At 38.7% G+C, this 19,529-nt stretch overlaps 1 protein-coding gene across 3 annotated transcripts in view; it reads right to left on the reverse strand.

The window, feature by feature from the left end:
* TUBGCP5 (tubulin gamma complex component 5) overlaps nucleotides 1-19,529 on the reverse strand; it is a 79,105-nt gene that overhangs the window by 3,086 nt on the left and 56,490 nt on the right. For 2 of the 3 annotated variants that reach the window (XM_045795100.2, XM_045795099.2), the window contains exons 12-21: nucleotides 19,238-19,353; nucleotides 17,403-17,671; nucleotides 16,511-16,709; nucleotides 15,702-15,890; nucleotides 14,719-14,901; nucleotides 9,615-9,699; nucleotides 9,391-9,511; nucleotides 8,732-8,910; nucleotides 7,468-7,593; nucleotides 6,787-6,875 (exon numbers count right to left, since the gene is read on the reverse strand). In XM_045795100.2, coding sequence (XP_045651056.1) covers nucleotides 6,787-6,875; nucleotides 7,468-7,593; nucleotides 8,732-8,910; nucleotides 9,391-9,511; nucleotides 9,615-9,699; nucleotides 14,719-14,901; nucleotides 15,702-15,890; nucleotides 16,511-16,709; nucleotides 17,403-17,671; nucleotides 19,238-19,353 — 1,556 coding nt within the window. The remainder of the gene's footprint in view (nucleotides 1-6,786; nucleotides 6,876-7,467; nucleotides 7,594-8,731; nucleotides 8,911-9,390; nucleotides 9,512-9,614; nucleotides 9,700-14,718; nucleotides 14,902-15,701; nucleotides 15,891-16,510; nucleotides 16,710-17,402; nucleotides 17,672-19,237; nucleotides 19,354-19,529) is intronic. The other variant, XR_006779163.2, reaches the window with a different exon arrangement.

Raw genomic sequence — 19,529 nt, forward strand, 5'->3', positions numbered from 1 at the left:
TTTTATGAACAAGACAGGGACAAACTACTGAAGGTTTACAGGTTAACAGTAGAGGATGGTACTCTAGATATGAAGAGCAAGCTCCTGGCTGCACAACTGTCCTCTGATTTCATGGCATCTGTCTTTTTTTTTTTTTTTAAGATTTTATTTATTCATTTGACAGAGAGAGACAGCCAGCGAGAGAGGGAACACAAGCAGGGGGAGTGGGAGAGGAAGAAGCAGGCTCCCCGCAGAGGAGCCTGATGCAGGGCTCGATCCCAGGACCCTGGGATCACACCCTGGGCCGAAGGCAGATGCTTAACAACTGAGCCACCCAGGCGCCCCAGCACCTGTCTTTCTACATGATTTTGGACAATAGCCTACCAAGACATCCAATTTGCCTTAAAATAACTCAGCAAGTTATGAATGGGGGTAGACACCCAGAGTTTGTTATGCAGTTCTACTTGTGTGTATGTTTGAAAAGTGTTCATAATTAACAAAACCTATACAAGTAAACATGAATGCAATCTAAGAATATTTACTTGTTCCAATTATGTTTCAGACATTTCTTCTTGTTTTACAACTCATAAAAGAACTGCACACTTTTGATTCTGCCTAAAGTGAAAAACTTCAACTCTTCCCTTAATAGAAGTGATATGTAATACACTGCCAAGATGTAAAAAGACTCCCACAATGTACTTTACAAAAAAGGGTTTCTAAAATAAAGCCTGTTTAAAAAATTTTTAATTTAAATTCAATTTAATTAACATAACCTGTATTATTAGTTTCTGTGATAGAATTAGTGATTCCTCAATTCTATACAACATCCACTGCTCTTTACTTCAAGTGCTTTCCTTAATGCCCATCACCCAGTTACCCCATCCCTAAACCCACCTCCCCTTCAGCAACCCTCAGTTTGTTCTCTATAGTTAAGGGTCTCTTATGGTTTGCCTCCGTTTTCCTATTTTATTTTTCCTTCCCTTCCCCTATGTTCATCTGTTTTGTTTCTTAAATTCCACATGAGTGAAATCATATGGTATTTGTCTTTCTCTGACTTACTTCGCTTAGCATGATACCCTCTAGTTCCATCCACATGTCATTGCAAATGGCAAGACTGCATTCTTTTTGATGGCTGAGTAATATACCACTGTATATATACACACCACATCTTTACTCATTCATCTGTTGATGGACATCTGGGCTCTTTCCATAGCTTGAGTATTGTGGACATTGCTGCTATAAACATTGGGGTGCACGTGCCCCTTTGAATCACTATGTTTGTATCCTTTGGATAAATACATAGTGGTGCAGTTGCTGGGTCATAGGCTAGCTCTGTTTTTAACTTTTTGAGGAGTCTCCATACTGTTTTCCAGAGTGTCTGTACCAATTTGCATCCCACCAACAAGGTAAGAGGATTCCCCCTTCTCTACATCCTTGCCAACATCTGTTCTTTCTTGAGTTGTTAATTTTAGCCATTCTGCCTGGTGTGAGAGATGGTATCTCACTGTGGTTTTGATCTGTATTTCCCTGATGCTGAGTGATGTTGAGCATTTTTTCCTGTGTCTGTTGGCCATTTATAGGTCTTCTCTGGAGAAATATCTGTTCATGTCTTCTGCCCATTTTTTGACTGGATTGTTTTTTAGGTGTTGAGTTTGGTGAGTTTTTTTTTTATTTATTTAAGATTTTATTTATTTTTCAGAGAGAGCGAGCAATAGAGCACAAGCCGGGCGGAGCAGCAGGCAGAGGGAGAAGCAGACTCCCCGCTGAGCAGGGAGCCTAATGTGGGCTCCATCCCAGGACCCAGGGATCATGACCTGAGCTGAAGATAGACGCTTAACCGACTGAGTCACCCAGGTGTCCCAATAAGTTCTTTATAGAGTTTGGGTACTAGCCTTTTATCTGATGTCATTTGTGAGTATCTTCTCCCATTCCATAGGCTGCCTTTAGTTTGTTGCCTGTTTCCTTTGTTTTGCAGAAGCTTTTTATCTTGATGAAGTCCCAATAGTTCATTTTTGCTTTTGTCTCCCTTTCCTTCGGAGACATGTGTAGCAAGAAGTGGCTGCGGCTGAGGGCAAAGAGGTTGCTGCCAGTGTTCTCCTCTAGGATTTTAATGGATTCCTGTCTCACATTGAGGTCTTTCATCCATTTTGAGTTTATTTTTGTGTATGGTGTAAGACAGTGGTTCAGTTTCATTCTTCTGCATGTGGCTGTCCAATTTTCCCTACACCATTTGCTGAAGCGACTGTCTTTTCTCCACTGGATATTCTTTCCTGCTTTGTTGATTAGTTGACCATAGAGTTGAGGGTCCATCTCTAGCTTCTCTGTTCTGTTCCATTGATCTATATGTCTGTTTTTATGCCAGTACCATACTGTCTTGATGATTACAGTCTGTATTACAGCGTGAAGTCTAGAATTGTGATGCCTCCAGCTTTGGCTCTTTTTCAATATTCCTTTGGCTACTCAGGGTCTTTTCTAGGTTCCATACGAATTTTAGGATTATTTGTTACAGCTCTGTGAAAAATGCAAGCTGTGTTTTGATAGGGACTGCACTGAATGTGTGGATTGTTCTGGGTAGCACAGACATTTTTAACAACATTTGTTCTTCCAATCCATGAGCATGGAATGTTTTTCCATTTCTTTCATAAGGGTGCTTATACTCTTCAGAGTACAGATCTTTTACCTCTTTGATTAGGTTTATTCCTAAGTATCTTATGGTTTTTGGTGCAATTGTGAATGGGATGGATTCCTTGCTTTCTCCTCCTTCTGTCTCATTGGTGGGTGTACAGAAATGCAACTGATTTCTGTACGTTGATTTTATATCCTGCCACTTTGCTGAATTTTTGTAGGAGTTCTAGTAATTTGTGGGTGGAGTCTTTTAGGTTTTCAACATAGATTATCATGTCATCTGTGATGGGTGAAAGTTGACTTTTTTTCCAATTTGGATGGCTTTTATTTCTTTTTGTTGTCTGGTTGCTGAGGCTAGGACTGCCAGTACTATGTGGAACAACAGTGGTGAGAATGGACATCCCTGTCGTGTTCCTTACCTTAGGGGAAAAGCTCTGTTTTTCCCCCTTGAGGATGATACTCACTGGGTTTTTTTGTATGTTGAGGAATGTTCCCTCTATCCCTACTTTTTGAGGGCTTTTATCAAGAAAGGATGCTGTATTTTGTCAAATGTTTTTTGTGCATTAAGAGGATCATATGGTTCTTGTCCTTTCTTTTCCTAATGTGGTGTATCACCTTGATTGGTTTGAGGATGTTGAACCACCCTTCCCAGGAATAAATCCCACTTGGCCCTGGTGAATAAGCCTTTTAATGTACTGCTGGATCCTATTAGCTAGTATCTTGGTGAGAATTTCTGCATCTATCTTCATCAGAGATTTGGTCTGTAATTCTCCTTTTTGGTGGGGTCTTTGGTTTTGGGATCAAGGTAATGCTGGCCTCACAGAGTGAGTCTGGAAGTTTTCCTGCCATTTCTATTTTTTCAAACAGCTTCAGAAGAATAGGTATTAATTCTTCTTTAAATGATTGGTAGACTTCTGCTGGGAGGCCATCTGGCCCTGGACTCTTATTTGTTGGGAGATTTTTGATTACTTATTCAATTTCTTTGCTGGTTATGGGTCTGTTCAGGTTTTCTATTTCTTCCTGTTCTAGTTTTGCTAGTTTTTAAGTTTCTAGGAATGCATCCATTTCTTCCAGATGGCCCAATTTGTTGCCATGTAGTTTGTATTTTTTTGGTGTTGGTTCTGATTTCTCCTCTTTTCATTTATGATTTTATTGATTTGGGTCCTTTCTCTTTTCTTTTTGATAACCTGGCTAGGGGTTTATCGATCTTATTATTTCAAAGAACCAGCAATTAGTTTCATCGATCTGTTCTATTGTCCCCCCTCCCCATGTCATTGATTTCTGCTCTAATCTTTATTATTTCTCATCTCCTCCTGGATTTAGGCTTTATTTCATGTTCTTTTCCCAGCTCCTTTAGGTGTAAGGTAAGGTTCTGTATTTGAGATTTTTCTTGCTTCTTGAGGAAGGCTTGTATTGCTATATACTTCCCTCTTATAATCAGGTTTGTTGTAGCCCAAGGGTTTGAACTGTCATGTTCTCATTTTCATTTTCTTCCACGCGTTTTTTAAATTCTTAATTTCCTGGCTGACCCATTCATTCCTTAGTAGGATGCTCTTTAACCTCCAAGTATTTGTGTTCCTTCCAAATTTTCTCTTGTGATTGAGTTCCAGTTTTAAAGCACTGTGGTCTGAAATAGGCATGTCATAATCTCAGTCTTTTGGTACAGCTGAGACCTGATTTGTGACCCAGTATGTGATCTATTCTGGAGAACGCTCCATGTGTAATTGAGAAGAATGTGTATTCTGTTGCTTTAGAATTAAATGCTCTGAATATGTCTGTGAAGTCCATCTGGTCCATTATAATGTCTTTCAAAGCCCTTGTTTCCTTGTTGATGTTCTTCTTAGATGATCTGTCCATTGCTGTGAGTGGGGTGTTAAAGTCCCCTACTATTATTATATTATTAACAATGTGTTTCTTTCAAAGTCTTTGTTTCCTTGTTGATCTTCTGCTTAAATCATCTGTCCATTGCTATGAGTGGGGTGTTAAAGTCCCCTACTATTAGTATATTATTATCAATGTGTTTCTTTAATTTTGTTTATATGCTTGGCTGCTCCATCAGGAGCATAAATATTTAGAACTGTTAGATCTTCTTGTTGGATAGACCCTTTAATTATGATATAGTGTCCTTCTTCATCTCTTATTACAGTCTTGGATTTAGAATCCAGTTTGTCTAAGGATGACTACTCTGGCTATCTTTTGATGCCCATTAGTATGACAAATGGTTCTCCACCCCCTCACTTTCAATCTGGAGGTGTTGTTGAATCTAAAATGAGTCTCTTGTAAGCAGCACATTGATGGGTCTTGTTTTTTTATACATTCTGATACCCTATGTCTTTTGATTGGAGCACTTAGTCCATTTACATTCAGAGTAATTTACTGAAAGATATGAGTTTAGTGTAATTCTATTACTTGTAAAGTCACTGTTCCTGTAGATTGCCTCTGTTGCTTTTTAGTCTCTGTTATTTTTGGGCTCTCTCTTCGCTCAAATTATTCCCTTTAATATTTCTTGCAGGGCTGGTTTAATGTTCACAAATTCCTTTGGTTTTTGTTTTCCTGGAAACTCTATCTCTCTTTCTATTCTGAATGACAGCCTTGCTGGATAAAGTATTCTTGGCAGCATATTTCCCCCATCTAGCCCATTGAATGTATCATGCCAGTCCTTTCTGGCCTGCCAGGTCTCTGTGGCCAGCTCTGTTGCCAGTCTATGTTTCTACTCTAGCAGGTTCTGGACCTATTGTCCCGAGTGGCTTTCAGGATTCTCTCTTTACTTCTGAAATTTGCAAGCTTCGCCATCATGTCGAGGGGTTGACCTGCTTTTACTGATTTTGAGGGTGCAGTTCTCTGTGCTTCCTGGATTTGAATGCTTGTTTCCCTCCCCAGATTAGGGAAGTTCTCAGCTGTAATTTGTTCAAATGAACCTTTTGCCCCTCTCTCTCTTCATTTTCTGGGACCCCTATTATCTGGATATTATTCTGCTTTATGGAATCGCTAATTTCTTACAGCCTCCCTTTGTGATCCAGTAGTTGTCTCTTTTCTTTCCAGCTTCTTTATTTTCCATCATCTTGTCTTCTGTATCACTGACTTCTCCTCTGCCTCATTCATCCTCGTTGTTAGAGCCTCCATTTTTGACTGCATCTCAGTAATAGCATTTTAAATTTTGCCCTGATTAGATTTTAGCTTTTATTTCTCCAGTAAGGGATGTTGTAGTGTCTTCTACGGTTTTTTCAAGCCCAGCCAGTATCTTTATAATTGTTTTAAATTCTAGTTCAGACATCTTAGTTATATCCATATTTAAATCCCTGGCATTGAGTGCTACCCCCTTTTCTTTCTTTCATGTGAATTTCTCCATCTGGTCATTATGTCCGGAAAAGAAGAAAGAGAAAAGACAACAATACCAACAAGAACAACAGAAAAAAATAACAAAACAAATCAGAAGAAAACAAAAACAAGACAAAATAAGAAAAAGTCAAACCAAAAATGAACCGAACAAAACAAAATACTAGTCCTGGGTTTATTTTGGTCTGCCTGTTAAAAGAAACTAGATTCCAAAATAGGAAAGAAAACATACATACATATACATATACATATACGTATACATATACATATATATATGCATATGTATATATATATACACACACACAAAGTAAAATAAAATATACAATGAATAGAAAGCATATATATATATAACATATATATAAAAATAAAAAAAAAGAAAAAATAAGAAAACAGCAGAAGAAAAAATAAAACAGAAAGGTTAAAGAATAATAAAACAACCACAAATGCTATATACTGCTTCCCCAAGAGCTGAAGTTTTACAGTTCTTTATGACTGGTAAATTTGGTGCTGGTTGGTTGCTCCTGCTGGTCTTCTGGGGGAGGGCCCTGTTACACTGATTCTCAGGTGCCCTTGCGGTGGTGAAACTGCGCCTCCCTTGCTGGGAGGCCAAGTTCAGTGTTAGTGGCTCTGGATTCTACTTTGTGGTGCTGTTTTGCTCCCTGAAGGCTTTCAGCATCAATGGGGGGCAGAGAAAATGGCAGCGCCCCACTCTCTAGTCCCAGAGCTGAAAGTTTGTGCCCACCACTCTTCAGTGAGCCCTCATAGAAAAGCAGTCATTCATAAAGCCAGTTTTAAAAGGAAGCTGAAATGGTCAAAATGCAGAGGTTCCACAAGCTACATACTTACTGCCATGCCCCCAGACCTGCTTGCCAACCATCTGCAAACATAAGAGCCAAATTCAGTACCTTCATGATGGCTTCTTTCACAAAACTGACCTGGAGATTAAAGCCACAGACAGAATACAGGCTCTGTAACTATGGACACTAACACCAACACTTTTATTTAATCCACATGAGTCACAGAAAAAGTTCATCAATGCAATGACAGCCTTCAACATAATATAAAAGGGTGCTAGGCTGTGAATAAGTGCACTTGGAATCAGGCCATGCACCTAATTCACTTGTGATACAGGGAGTATTAGCAACAGAGTCGACAAACAGAGCAAGTGGCGATTTCCTAGGATGGCCATTTAAATTCACCAACAAAAGGAACCAAGTAATCCAATGGCTGTAAATTGACTTAATCCCATATATTTTCACTAAGCTGGATGCACTTCCTGACCAGAGACAATTTTTCCAATTGAATCCAAGTGCAGTGCAGGGTGCAGATGATCATAATACAGTTTTCATCTGTTTCTCTTAGATATAATTTCTAGTAAAGGGCACAAATTTGTAACTTTATTTGATTTGGTCATTCCTTATAGAATATTCTGCTTTGTAAGTACAAAATTCCGAAGCGGAGACAACCTCCCTTGACCAGCTTCGTTTCTGCCTCAGTGGCCAAATCTGCAGATGACATCTCACATACCTTTTCTCTCAGCAAACATCGATCATGGATAGTTGACAAGTATCTATAGTGAATCTTAATCAACTGATCTAAATCCTTGGCTTCCTCAACTTGATGTTGAAACTCCAGCCCTGTGCTGTGAAGAATCTTGAAGAGAAAGATGAAAAGGTTTAATGAGCAGACTTCTCTGAGGACTTGTATGCTAGACACAAAACTTTTTACCAACCTCTTCTACTCCTCTCAAATTCTTTCTTCAATAATTACATCTGTAAACTTTACAAAGTACCTCCTTTAAAGGCTGACATTCTTATCCTAGAATAATGGTGGGGGCCAGTTCTTTAGGAAATCCATTCACATAGTAAATGAATGCCTTGCTTTGGACTAACAGTGTTCCTGGTGGGGAGGGGCAAGTACATCAAATCACATACAAATGCATTGATCTTTTTTTTTAAATTATCAGGAAATTGAACTTACATGTTTTTATAAGTTCCAATGTTTTTTATAATGATCTTTCTTTAAAAGTAGCATAGAAATACTTTAACTAGAAAACAAGAAAGAAGCAAAAACTTAAACTGCTACCGTTTACTCTCAATAATTAAGGGTTTAAGGCTGCCTCTGAAAGCCAATGCATGGTAAGCAGAAAGCACCTCTGCCATATGCATCATGTCTATAACACAGGCTTCAAAGGCTCACTTCTTCCAAATAAAATGAGTTTCAGAATTTGTGTACAAATGAGTTTTTTTTTTTAAAGCAACCATTTTAAATCCCAAATGAATACTAACTTCCAAGAACACTGCTATTGTTCAAATATCTGAACTCCTCTTCCAGACTTCCTCTAGATCTGGTTTTAAGATGTATAAGAAAAGCAGTTTCATTTACTTCGTAATGAGTTGCTTCTTGTTTCTAAGAAAAAAGTTTGTAATCAGGCTGCATCTTCCTCCTTACACACCACACTAGTCTGACAAATTTTGGCTGTTATTAAGATTTGAAGCCATTTTACAGGGACAGACCTGTCATCACTGATAAAAGTTTAAAAAGCTATACTGCAAGTTCTGAAGGCAATTCCAGAAAAGGAGCTCTGGGTATGCCCATCCTAAGAGGCTGCTGGACAGGAGGGACAGGAGGAATCTCTGGATACACATGCTCTGGCAATTTTAAAAAAACATTTTCCCCCTCTGCATGTTATTTTATGATCAAATCTTTTATATGTGCTATTTTCACACTTATAGTCTACAACTATTTTGTGGGCTCTTATAAATATATCACAAGTAATCCAGACACAAACCCTGGTCATGATGTAGTTGTGTAAGCTGTTCACAAAGTGCATGAGCTTTACTCTCAAGAGGAACATACGATGAATCTGTTGTCTTATTGGTTCCTTTTGCGGTCCAAACTGAGCAGTTGTGTCTTGTTCACGTAAAAGTCCTTCTCTGAGCTGTGGTTTTCCAGCAGTACTAGCTAGTTCTGTACAAGATTGAAAGAGCAGAGTAGGTGGGAAGAACATCTACTCAAACCCCACCAGTGCCACTGCACAGGGGTGGGACTTCTGATGTGGTCATAAACCTGCAAAGGGCACTCTACAGGAGGCACATTAGGGACCCTGCCTTCGATGTCTCTGGAAGGTAAAGCAGTGAAAAGCTCCCCTTATCACCGTCATTAAAACGTAAATGCCAAGTCCCAATACTTTGTCATTAAAATTTTTTGCACAATTTAAGAATATTTACTCTGGCCAAATTCTTCAACAAGCTGTTACATTTCAGAATGACTGCAGTACAATTCCCTGGTATCTCATTCAGGGAAGTTAATTTTGACAACAGTAAAACTGTTGCTATAAATACCTGTCATTTGGGCACTTGTGTTACAAAAAAAATGACCAAAGATCACCACTTCTTTATTTCAGGGCTAAAATTCAATTATAATTTATCTGTTGAAAACAAATCTTACCACCAAATAGTAAAACATCCAGACTATATTTTGCCCACTTTATTTGCAATAAGAGAAGGAACACCTGATTATAAATTTTTTGACATTCCAAACTTATAACAATATCCACAGGCCATGGGATCTATGAAAACAAAAACAGAAAATTAGAATAGAAAGTAGCCTATTACTTGCATGTTGTAATTTTAATAGAAAACAATGTTCTTACAAAATGTATCAGCACATACCTTATAGCTCAGGGTCAGACCATCTAAGATATGAACAGGGAGTTTCTTCTTGGTTGTCTCAACATTTTCATAAGATATAGACAGACTAGATAAAGAAATTTCAGTTTTAGTTTGTGAAAGTACTATGCTCAAATAAAAATACTCTTTAAAAAACGATTAGCATTTTAACATTTACATCATATTTCAAAGAAGATATAGTTCATAAAAGGAATGCAAATATTTCAATAAAGGTTTTCTAGCATATACTCCAGAACAGGAATTTGGTTTTAGAAGTAAGAGGAGCAAAGTTTTTAAATAATGGGTTTAGCTATGAAACAGAAGAGACACTTATACGTAGTTAAGTTAGGAAAAAAGATGGAAGTCAGGGAAGAAGATATAATGGTAATAGGCTGGGTGCTTAATTCTGATAAAATTCAGGCAACAGGCTCAGAAGAGAGACCTCTGCTGAAGGCAGTGGAGGGAGACTGCTTTCCTTGCCCTGGAGAGTGTGTGTGCAAGTCCGTTGACAGCAGTGGGGTTTGCTTCTAAAGCAAAGGTGTTTACACACTGCTTCACCCACTCTTTCCTAACATTGGTTTGAATTTGACTCTAAATAAAAGAATCAACAAATGTGCATGAGAACGTCCTTGCACCAGGCACCACATGGGCAGTTAATTGCCCTTACTCATTCATCCCCACAGCAGTCCTGTCAGTGGACTGGGAAACGATGCAACTCTCCCACAATTACAGGGGCATCAAGTGATGAAACCAGGATGCAGACCATGGAAGGTTTAAGTGTAACACAGAGGTGGGGAGGCAGCCTTACAATCAGAGACAGAAAGCACAGTGTGTAACTTATAAATTAGTCAATTTGTTCTATGTCACAGCACTAGTCAGAATTTTTTTAACTTGTAAGTTATGTGCACCCACTGAGTACTTAGGAGGCACTTACTGAATACCTTTGTCAGTCATCATGCCACACAGGTGGAAGAAAGTCAATCCCTTCTCCCCTTCTAGGGACTCACAGCCCAGAGAAAATCCCAGAGCAGACACAGGGTGCTGCACCAATCCAAGCCAAGCAGAACTCTGCAGGAGAGCAGATCACTGCCGGGCCATACAAATGGAAGAGCACATAACTGGAGGAAGCTATGAAGCAGGGAGAGTACAGCTCTTCAGCAAACCAGAAATATTCCAAATTCCTGAAATGGAAAGTGTGGTAGGAGAAAGAACATGATGTGTCTGTATGTGTATACGTATTAGAATGAACAAGATAGTAAAAGCATGCCCTCTCATGAGAAGGAGCTCAGCCCATCTGTTAGGAGGAGCCAATGAGGAGCCTGAACACAACTGGTGGAGGGAGTTGCTGGTATCACTGTGGTCATTCTGGTGGCCCTGTCAGGGTCAAATGGAAGGGAGTGAAGCTGAGACACAGAGACAGGAGGTGTCAAGAGAGGAGCTCTTGAGTCAGCACTGAGAGGTAAGGGGAAACGTTATCTAGGAGGCAGAACTGAACAACCAGGGAGGTGTAGGAGCTAGGACAGAGGGAGGAATCTAGGGCAAGCCACACTGCCTTCGGGCACCAGAATGAACAATGGTGCTCGACTAGAAGAGACAAAAGATTGTTTGGGATGAGACAATGATGAGCTCAGTTTCAGATACATGACATTTGAGTATAGTCACAAGCTGCTGGCTGTGCAGGCACCTGGGCTAAAGGTACTGATCTGCAGATCATAAGGGGTCACTGAAGCCATTAACAGGGACTGGAACTGTCCCAGGCAGGAGCGCTGAGGCAGTAGAGCGAGAAGCTGTGCCAAAGGTAGGTGGGAAGCAAGAGGTCCACAGGGAGATTACAGAAAGAGCAGCAGGGATGTGGGAGGGTTGTAAGGCAGCGGTACTGGGCAGGGCAGGAAAGCAGCATTGGCACTGATGCTGGAACTGAGAGGGAGACTCAAGGGCCAGACTCAACAAGCCTGAGGAGGCAGACAGCTACCCAGAACATATGGAAGCCAATGCAGAAGGGGTCCCTGGGGGTGGCTCATTTCTCCTGAATTAATCTATGAATAGAATGCAATCTCAATCAAAATACCATCAAAGTTTTTGTTTTGGTGAAGCTAGACAAGTTGGCAATAAAGTACATTTGGAAAAATAAACAAACAAGAATAGCCAGGAAAGCCCTATTATTAAAACAGGACGTTATTAGCACATGAATAAACAGAACAGGGAAACAGAATGGGGAATCTAGAAAGATACTCAAGTACATATGAAAATTTAATGACAAAGGGATATGTCAAATAAATGCAGGAAAGATGGATTTTTTTTTAAAGAAATAAGTGATGGGAACGAATTAGTCATTTGGAAAAAGATAAAACTAGATCTATTTCTCATGTTTTTAGCTGGATAAATTCCAAATGGATCAATATCTAAATGTAAAAAAAAAAACAACCTACTCAAGTATTAGGAGAAAAGATGGGTGAATTTCTTTGTAACCTGAGAAAAAGTAAAACTTTCTTAACTCAAAATCCAAAAGTAGTAAAAGCCTGATAAATTATAAAACTAAAAAAATCTACATGACGGAACAACAAAAAATTATTATACCATAAGCAGAATGAAAAGACAAGTGTCAAATTGGGAAATGTATATAATACAAATAGCTTCTAAAAGAATAAGAGACTGATAACTAACAGAAATGGTGGCAAAAGATATGGATAGTTCACGTTAAAAAATTCAAAACTAAACATATGGAAAGATGATAAAGCTCACTCATAGTTAGAAAAATGTAAATGAAAACTATACTAAAATACTGTTTCTCAGCAGACTGGCAAAATTCCAAAAGTGACAACATATTCTGTTGGTGAGGCTGTGGAGAAAGCCACTCAACACATTGCTGGTGGGAATCCGAAAAAATACAGCCCATATGAAGAGAAATTTGGAACAGCTGGCAGAATTTCACACACATGTACCCTTTTACCCAGCAATCCCATTCTAGGAATATACTCCAAAGTTACACTGGCAAAAATATGAAGTGAGATACACAAGATTAGTCAGTCACTGCAGATATGTACAGCAGAAGAACTGAAACCAAAATGCCCACCAACTGACTGAAAAAATACAGCGGAAAGCCGGTCAGCTGTAAAGGAGTAAGGACAAGGTCTCTAGCTTATGAATGGAGTGGGTGTGAGATACATTAGTAACATAAGAAAAATAAACCAGATGCCAGAGTGGGCAATGCATGCTACCTTTTGTACAACATGCAACAGTTGCCTAAAGGAAAGGGAGGAAAAGGGCAGGAACAGAAGACAGATCTCCCTAGAAGTACCACTGTTATCAATGATTTTAACTTAAGAAACGTACAGCTGTTTACATAATTTAAGAAAAAAATTGAATCAAGAAAAAAAAAAAGCAGTTACTAAAAGTAGAAAATAAACTAAAACAAATGAACTTGACCCTATATTAAGCTGGTGGCATAATCACACAGAGAATTATTCCAAATGACCTCAAAATAGCGTATTCTGATGATTTGATAGTTTAGGAAGAGAAAACAATCACAAACAGTAATTTAAACTCAGGGTGGGCTTGTTGCTATTATTGTTATTTTGGAACTATTACCTATTATAGAATAAAAAAACCATTAGTTATGTTAGTGTGTTAATAAGCACTCAAGAGAAGAAATACAAAGGAAAATCAAAGAAAAACTAATCTTTAAATTGGAAATATCAATATGAAATTATGATTATTCTTCCTACACATTTCATTTCTCTGTCCACTGAGAAAGCCCAGAAGTATTGACAATCCAATACTGACGAATACTCTGGCACCCAGATAAAGGGCTTTTTAAGCCATCAAAGAGATGGGACCAGTGCTCCTGGGAGAGGTATACAGGCCTAAGGCAGGGGATGCACAGGACAAGCCTGTATATCTGACTAGTCCTGAAAAGTATGGACACACTCTGAGATTACTAGGGTCATACGAAGGGGTTCCCTCTGGGTAAAAATGCAAGTCTGAGCAACAAAAAAAGAAAAGCCATAATAGACTGTGCCATTGAACATAACAAATTTCTGAGTTTCTGCTGGTAGTGAAAAACAACTTTCCCTGGCTCCCTCTGGGGGTTGCTGGGCACCAATTTCTTCTTATGAAAAGAACTCAGCTGTTACTCTGCTTTTACTAAATATGTAACTGATAAAAATTCTGCTTTTATGGAGGAATTAAAGGTAATAAAAAAGAATGACATAAAATAAGAGGAATTAAAATAATCTACTAAGTAGTAGCTTGGTAACCTGGCATGGCTGTGAGGAAAAGAATGCTTTGTCTGGCATATCATGTTAATTACTATTACTATTCTTGAAGGACCACTGAGGGAGCTGAGAAAGGAAGCCAAGTAACAGAGCCACACAGGGACATGGAACAGGAAAAAGGACTGCCAAGCAGTGTAGTAGATGAGTCTCTGCTTCACAAAGATTTGGTGGTACCAACCCACAGACCTGGGTGAGTTGAATGTTCAGCAGGCAGACTGAGAGGGAGACAGGATTGATTAGCTCCACAGCTGGGTATAAGCTGACGTAACAGCTTGAGAGAGACAAATCCTAATCACTAGACCACCAGGGATGACATAACAGTTTGAAAACATGCAACACTGTCCATGAAGTGGTGGAATCTACTTCCCACCCCTGAACTTGGCCTGACCTGTGACTCGGTTTGACCAACAGCATGTGGTGGAAGTGAAGGTCCTTGAAGCCTGGAGCTCAGGCCTCAGCAGGTACTGAGAGTTTTGTTCTGTCTTAGAACATCGCCTAAGACTTCTATGTAAGGAGGCCAGCACAACCGGCTGGAGAGCAAGGCCAGTGGAGCAGAGAGGTGCCACACCCAGTGGCTAGCACTGACTGTAGTCCTTGAGGGAGGCCGCGAAACCCTGACAGTCTACATGGCCCCATTTCATCATCTCCTCTTGCTTAGTGGGCAAGTCATTTAGCTATCTTCTGCCTCAGCTTTCTAATATGAAAAATAATATTAGTAAAATTTATAGGGTTAGTGTGAAGACTAAATAATATACATAAAAATTCACAGAAAAGTTGTTGCACATGGATTATTTTGTATTATTTAAAATAAAAAGGTGCCTCCTGTATTTTACCGTGAACTGTCTTCAGGATAACGTTGTCCTACTGCTTCTTGAAGCTGGACATTAAGAAAAGACACATTCTGCCAGGTTTCCTTTTCTCTTATTTTATCAAAAATTGATGTATAGAAGTCGTACATGGTATCTCCACCTTCCATTAAGAAAAAATTTCTCATAGCCTGTAAGTATTCAACCAACCTAAATGGAGAGAAAATAAGCGACAGAAAGATCTTACAATCATGAGACAGAATTCTGGATCAGTACCAGTCTTTGTACACTACTAATTTTGAAACAGGTTTACATTCTACATTTACTAAAAACAGAAACATTAACACCTTTTAAAGACCTTTAAAATAACGAAAATAGTATATGGTTGCCTTCAGTAGACAGAAAGAAATAAATTACTTTTCTGTAACATTGTAGAAAGATGGGAAAAGTAAAAAAAGTGTAACAAAATAAAGTTAGTCCAAATCCTGCTATTCATAGTGAATTTCTACTGTCAATATTTGGGGTATTTCTTTCCCATCTTTTTTACTATGCATTAAAAAAATATAGTTCCCACCATATTATATATTCCGCCTTTTAAGCTTTAAGAACACTTTATACTATTTAAAACTCTGTATAAACATAATTTGTTTAAACTTTATAAAGTTCATACATGACACTGATATGCCATTATCTAAAGAACTAGTCATCCACTACTAAGTAATTTCATGTTCTTCCCTCTGACAGCAAGTTTTCTGATGGGTTTTTTGTGCAACAAGCTTTTTCTGTATTTCCTTCAGGACAGAGTCTCAGATACAAAGGATTAAATTTACAATATAATGGTGTGAAACACTGATGGTTTGTTGATTCTCTCAAAAGAAAACAGTTTACTGAATACCCATTTCTTACTCTATTAAAAATTAACTTGAAATATAGGTTTTAAAATAATTTAAACTGTTCTTAAAGTACAATAAACTACTGACTACTTCTACAACTAAACTACTCCCTTATACCTGTAATCTTTTTTTAGAGTTCGCATGAGGTTTCCACAGCACTCTAGATATTGCTTATCAATATGAGGATAGAGGCAAGATCTCAGTGTTAACTCAAAAGTCTGGCACGTCACAGATTCTGATGATCTATCCACACATATATCTCCAGCAGCAAACTTCTCATGAAAGTCACTCTGTTCCAAATACAACCTTCAAGATAAAAATATGAGTCTCTTTTTATGAGCTGCTGTCAACAGAATTCCCTTCATCAAAACTCCAGAGTCCCCTTTTTACATTTAGTCTTAAAATTACCAACTATTATAGAAACTCCCCCCCCCCCCCAAATACCCTTCAAGTGAAACAGTTTTTCAGCCACTTCTGCCTTAAGAATCAAGTACTGAGTAGGTCTTTTTTGGCCACTGGGCCTCCGGCAATGAATAATGGCCATCAGACAATAGGGTGGTGTGTGGGTATTAATGACTTACTTCCTACAAGCACCTAAGGGCCAAGATGCATTTTAAGCAGGGTGTGTGTGTGTACGTGTGTGTCTGTCTGATGCCTGCAGATGACCCAGACTTTCGGAAACATCTTCTGTATGAGTAACGGCAACTCCCAATGGATACAGGGCACATGAAAGTCGGTGGACTTTAACAAAACAAGGAGGCCAAACTGAACGCAATGTCTTCTTGCATTCATTAGAAAGGATGAGCTACAAAGGTTTTTATTTTTAAGGGTGGAAAGCCCTACCTGGCAGAAATAAACGGTTATTAAATAGTAACTGCACAGATTCTGCTATTTCAATCATCCAAAATCTTCCAGGTATGTATCACCTTGCAAAGTTAATTGCCAGGAGTGGATCGTGAACATCATCCAGTTCAAGATGCCTTTCAGCAATGGACTGCATCTTAATTAGGTTCTCTTTGGTGGCCTGCTGCTCAGTGAGGACCTGTGCAGTGGAATCTTCTCCATGTCGAAGACGCGACTGTACAGATTCCAGAAACAGGGTATACAAGCTTTTTCTTTCTGCATCTGAAACATAAAGTTATCACCAAAGTGGATAGCACTATGATAATACTAATAGGAGTCATAATTTCACTGGGGAAAACACTTCTGACAGTGGCCCTGGAAGCTCATTACATTTTATTATTCAGTCAAAAAGGAAACATTCTGCAAAGTGAAAATATTATTTAAATACAATAATACAAAGTAATGTAACATTAAGGTGATTTACAAACAAATAATTAGGTCACATATATACCTTTCTTTTTGGTCAGCTGATAAAACTTGAAGTATATTACTTAAATTATATCAAAAAAGGCCATAAATCGTATCAAGGTTTTCTCAAAACCTACGATCAAGTCTGAATTACTAAAATAACAAATTCCTATCTACCAGGGTTTATATTTATGGTCCTCAACAGCTAAATGCTGCACTGCATTAAGAAATGCCAGAAAATTATTTTTTAAAGGACCAGTTCTAAGGAATCAAGATTAAGGAAAAAGCATGTGGAACTGACTTTGAAACACAGTGCTACAAGCTTCCGGTGAGGATAATCTTTTCAATCAGGAGCAGTAGTTTGATCAAGGTGATAATTTCCACAAAAATAAAAAGCTTTGATAATTTTCCAACTACAAAATAATTACTATCTATCTCAGGATGACAGGAGTGAAGAGAGAACAGCTGCCTGACTGCTGAAGGATACATGAAGAAGGAACCTGCTACCTCTGGCTGTGTCCTGGGATGTGGTGCTCTCCACACACTGCAGGTTCTTCAGCAGCTGCATTGACTTGCCAGCCATAATTATCTGCTTAAGGACAGGTTTGAGGAAGGACACCATGGTATGCTGCCTGCTGGAGGGGCCCTGGTCACTGCCAGAACTTGCACTGGCATTATCACTCATTTTTTCTTCATTTTCTGTCTTTTCCGATACACTGTATAGTGTATAAGTCGCATACCAAAAGTCTCTGTGATTTACTGGAACATTTTTGTTTCTATAGAGATTCAAAAGAATTTTAAATTTCAACTTTTCTGCCATAAAAACAACAATATATCTGTTCTAGCTTAGGCATGTCGTCCAGACATTCCAAAACACAATATCATCAATTATTAGTAAAATGAAGCAATCTTCAGGCAAAATGGGGCAGAGGTTTTATTTGACTTCAGTTTAACACAGAAAAGTGGATAAATACTCTGAATGGCACAGGTAAAATTTAACTAAGTAGAAAGTTTCTTGAATTGGAATTAAACAAAATATGATTACTTTGGTTCTCTTTAGAGGTAGAATAAAAATTTACCTATTTTGCCATTTCCTATAAAAGTAATCTCCAGATTTCTGCATCTTTTTTCTACATAGTTTTTTTTTTTTTTTTTTTTTTTAATGTAGGCTCCATACCCAGCATGGAGCCCAACATGGGGCTTGAACTTAAGATCCTGAGATCAAGACCTGAGCTGAAATCAAGAGCTGGACGCTTGACTGACTGGGCCACCCAGGCGGCCCTCAACACAGATTTTAAAAAATTATTTATTTATTTATTTATTTATTTGTCAGAGAGAGAGAGCGCGCATAAGCAGGGGGAGTGGCAGGCAGAAGGAGAAGTAGACTTGGGAGAAGCAGGGAGCCCGACTTGGGACTCGATCCCAGAACCCAGGGATCATGACCTGAGCCGAAGGCAGACACTTAAAAAGGAGCCACCCAGGCGTCCCTCCATGTAGATTCTTAACTGAATTGCTTTTAACAATGAAACAGTGGTCACTCATCACCCTTTAAGAACAACCAGAATCCCATTTTCACAAAAATTATCATGCAAGATCAATGAAAAACAATATAACAACAGATATGATTCAGTTAGAGAAGGCCTACTAATTTATATGAGCACTGCTAAACAGGGTTACATTTTCAGAGCTGTAAGGACTTAATACTTTCCTTCCTGATGAGTTAAATGGATAGCTATCCACAAGAACCATACATCTAAACAGAGTGCACAATTTAAAACCAAGTTAAGAGAGTTCTACATTGCAGTTTGTATGATTCTGTTCAGAAAAATCAATTAACTGAAGGGGAAATCATAATAAGTGAATTATGATTTTCCCTAATGTTTTATTAAATATTATACAAAGAAGGTTAACAACAACAAAAAAAACCCTAATCTGGAGAAATAAATATATTAGAGGAATATCCTGTAATATTTTCATATCTTTTATCCTATTGATAATTTGTAATGGGAATTAGTTGAAGCCATTTGATACCACCTAAATTAATTTTGTGGGAAGCAATGTGCCTTTTATAGTACCAGCCAACCATCAACACACTACCATTTAAAAAAATGAATTTGCTAAGAAAAGCTATAAACTGACATAAAACTTGGAAACATATTTTTTTGGTACCTGACATTTCCTATAGAAATGCAAAAGAACTTGTTTATGGTAAAAACACAGCTCTGTCACTCACACTGTTATCCCTCAGTATCACCTAACTAACAAAAGCGCATAATTTTCCTGTGAGAGAAAAGAGGTACAAGCAGCGCCCCACATCTCCCAAGCTGTGTGTGGGACCCGACCTCTGGATGATGAACTCCCTAGCGCAGTCACATAGGTGCCCATGCACGATCCACTCATCCACAATCTGCAGGTAGGGTCGCACTGTTTCCACCCAGAGAGAGAACAGCAGCGAGACCTGAGGACAGAGTGTGCATAGTCAATTCTCGGAACTCCCTTGTCTCTGGATAAAATGAAGTTTAAACATTTCTGATACACTGTTTTTTTCTTTTAAGAGAGGGAGAGAAAGAGACAGAGCATGTGCATGGCGGGGGGGGGGGGGGGAGAATGCAGAGAGGGAAAGAATGGAGCCTG

Source organism: Ursus americanus, chromosome 28 (genome assembly GCF_024610735.1).
Source record: "Ursus americanus isolate L20-20 chromosome 28, mUrsAme1.1.p, whole genome shotgun sequence".
In the NCBI taxonomy this organism is placed as follows: Eukaryota; Metazoa; Chordata; class Mammalia; order Carnivora; family Ursidae; genus Ursus; species Ursus americanus.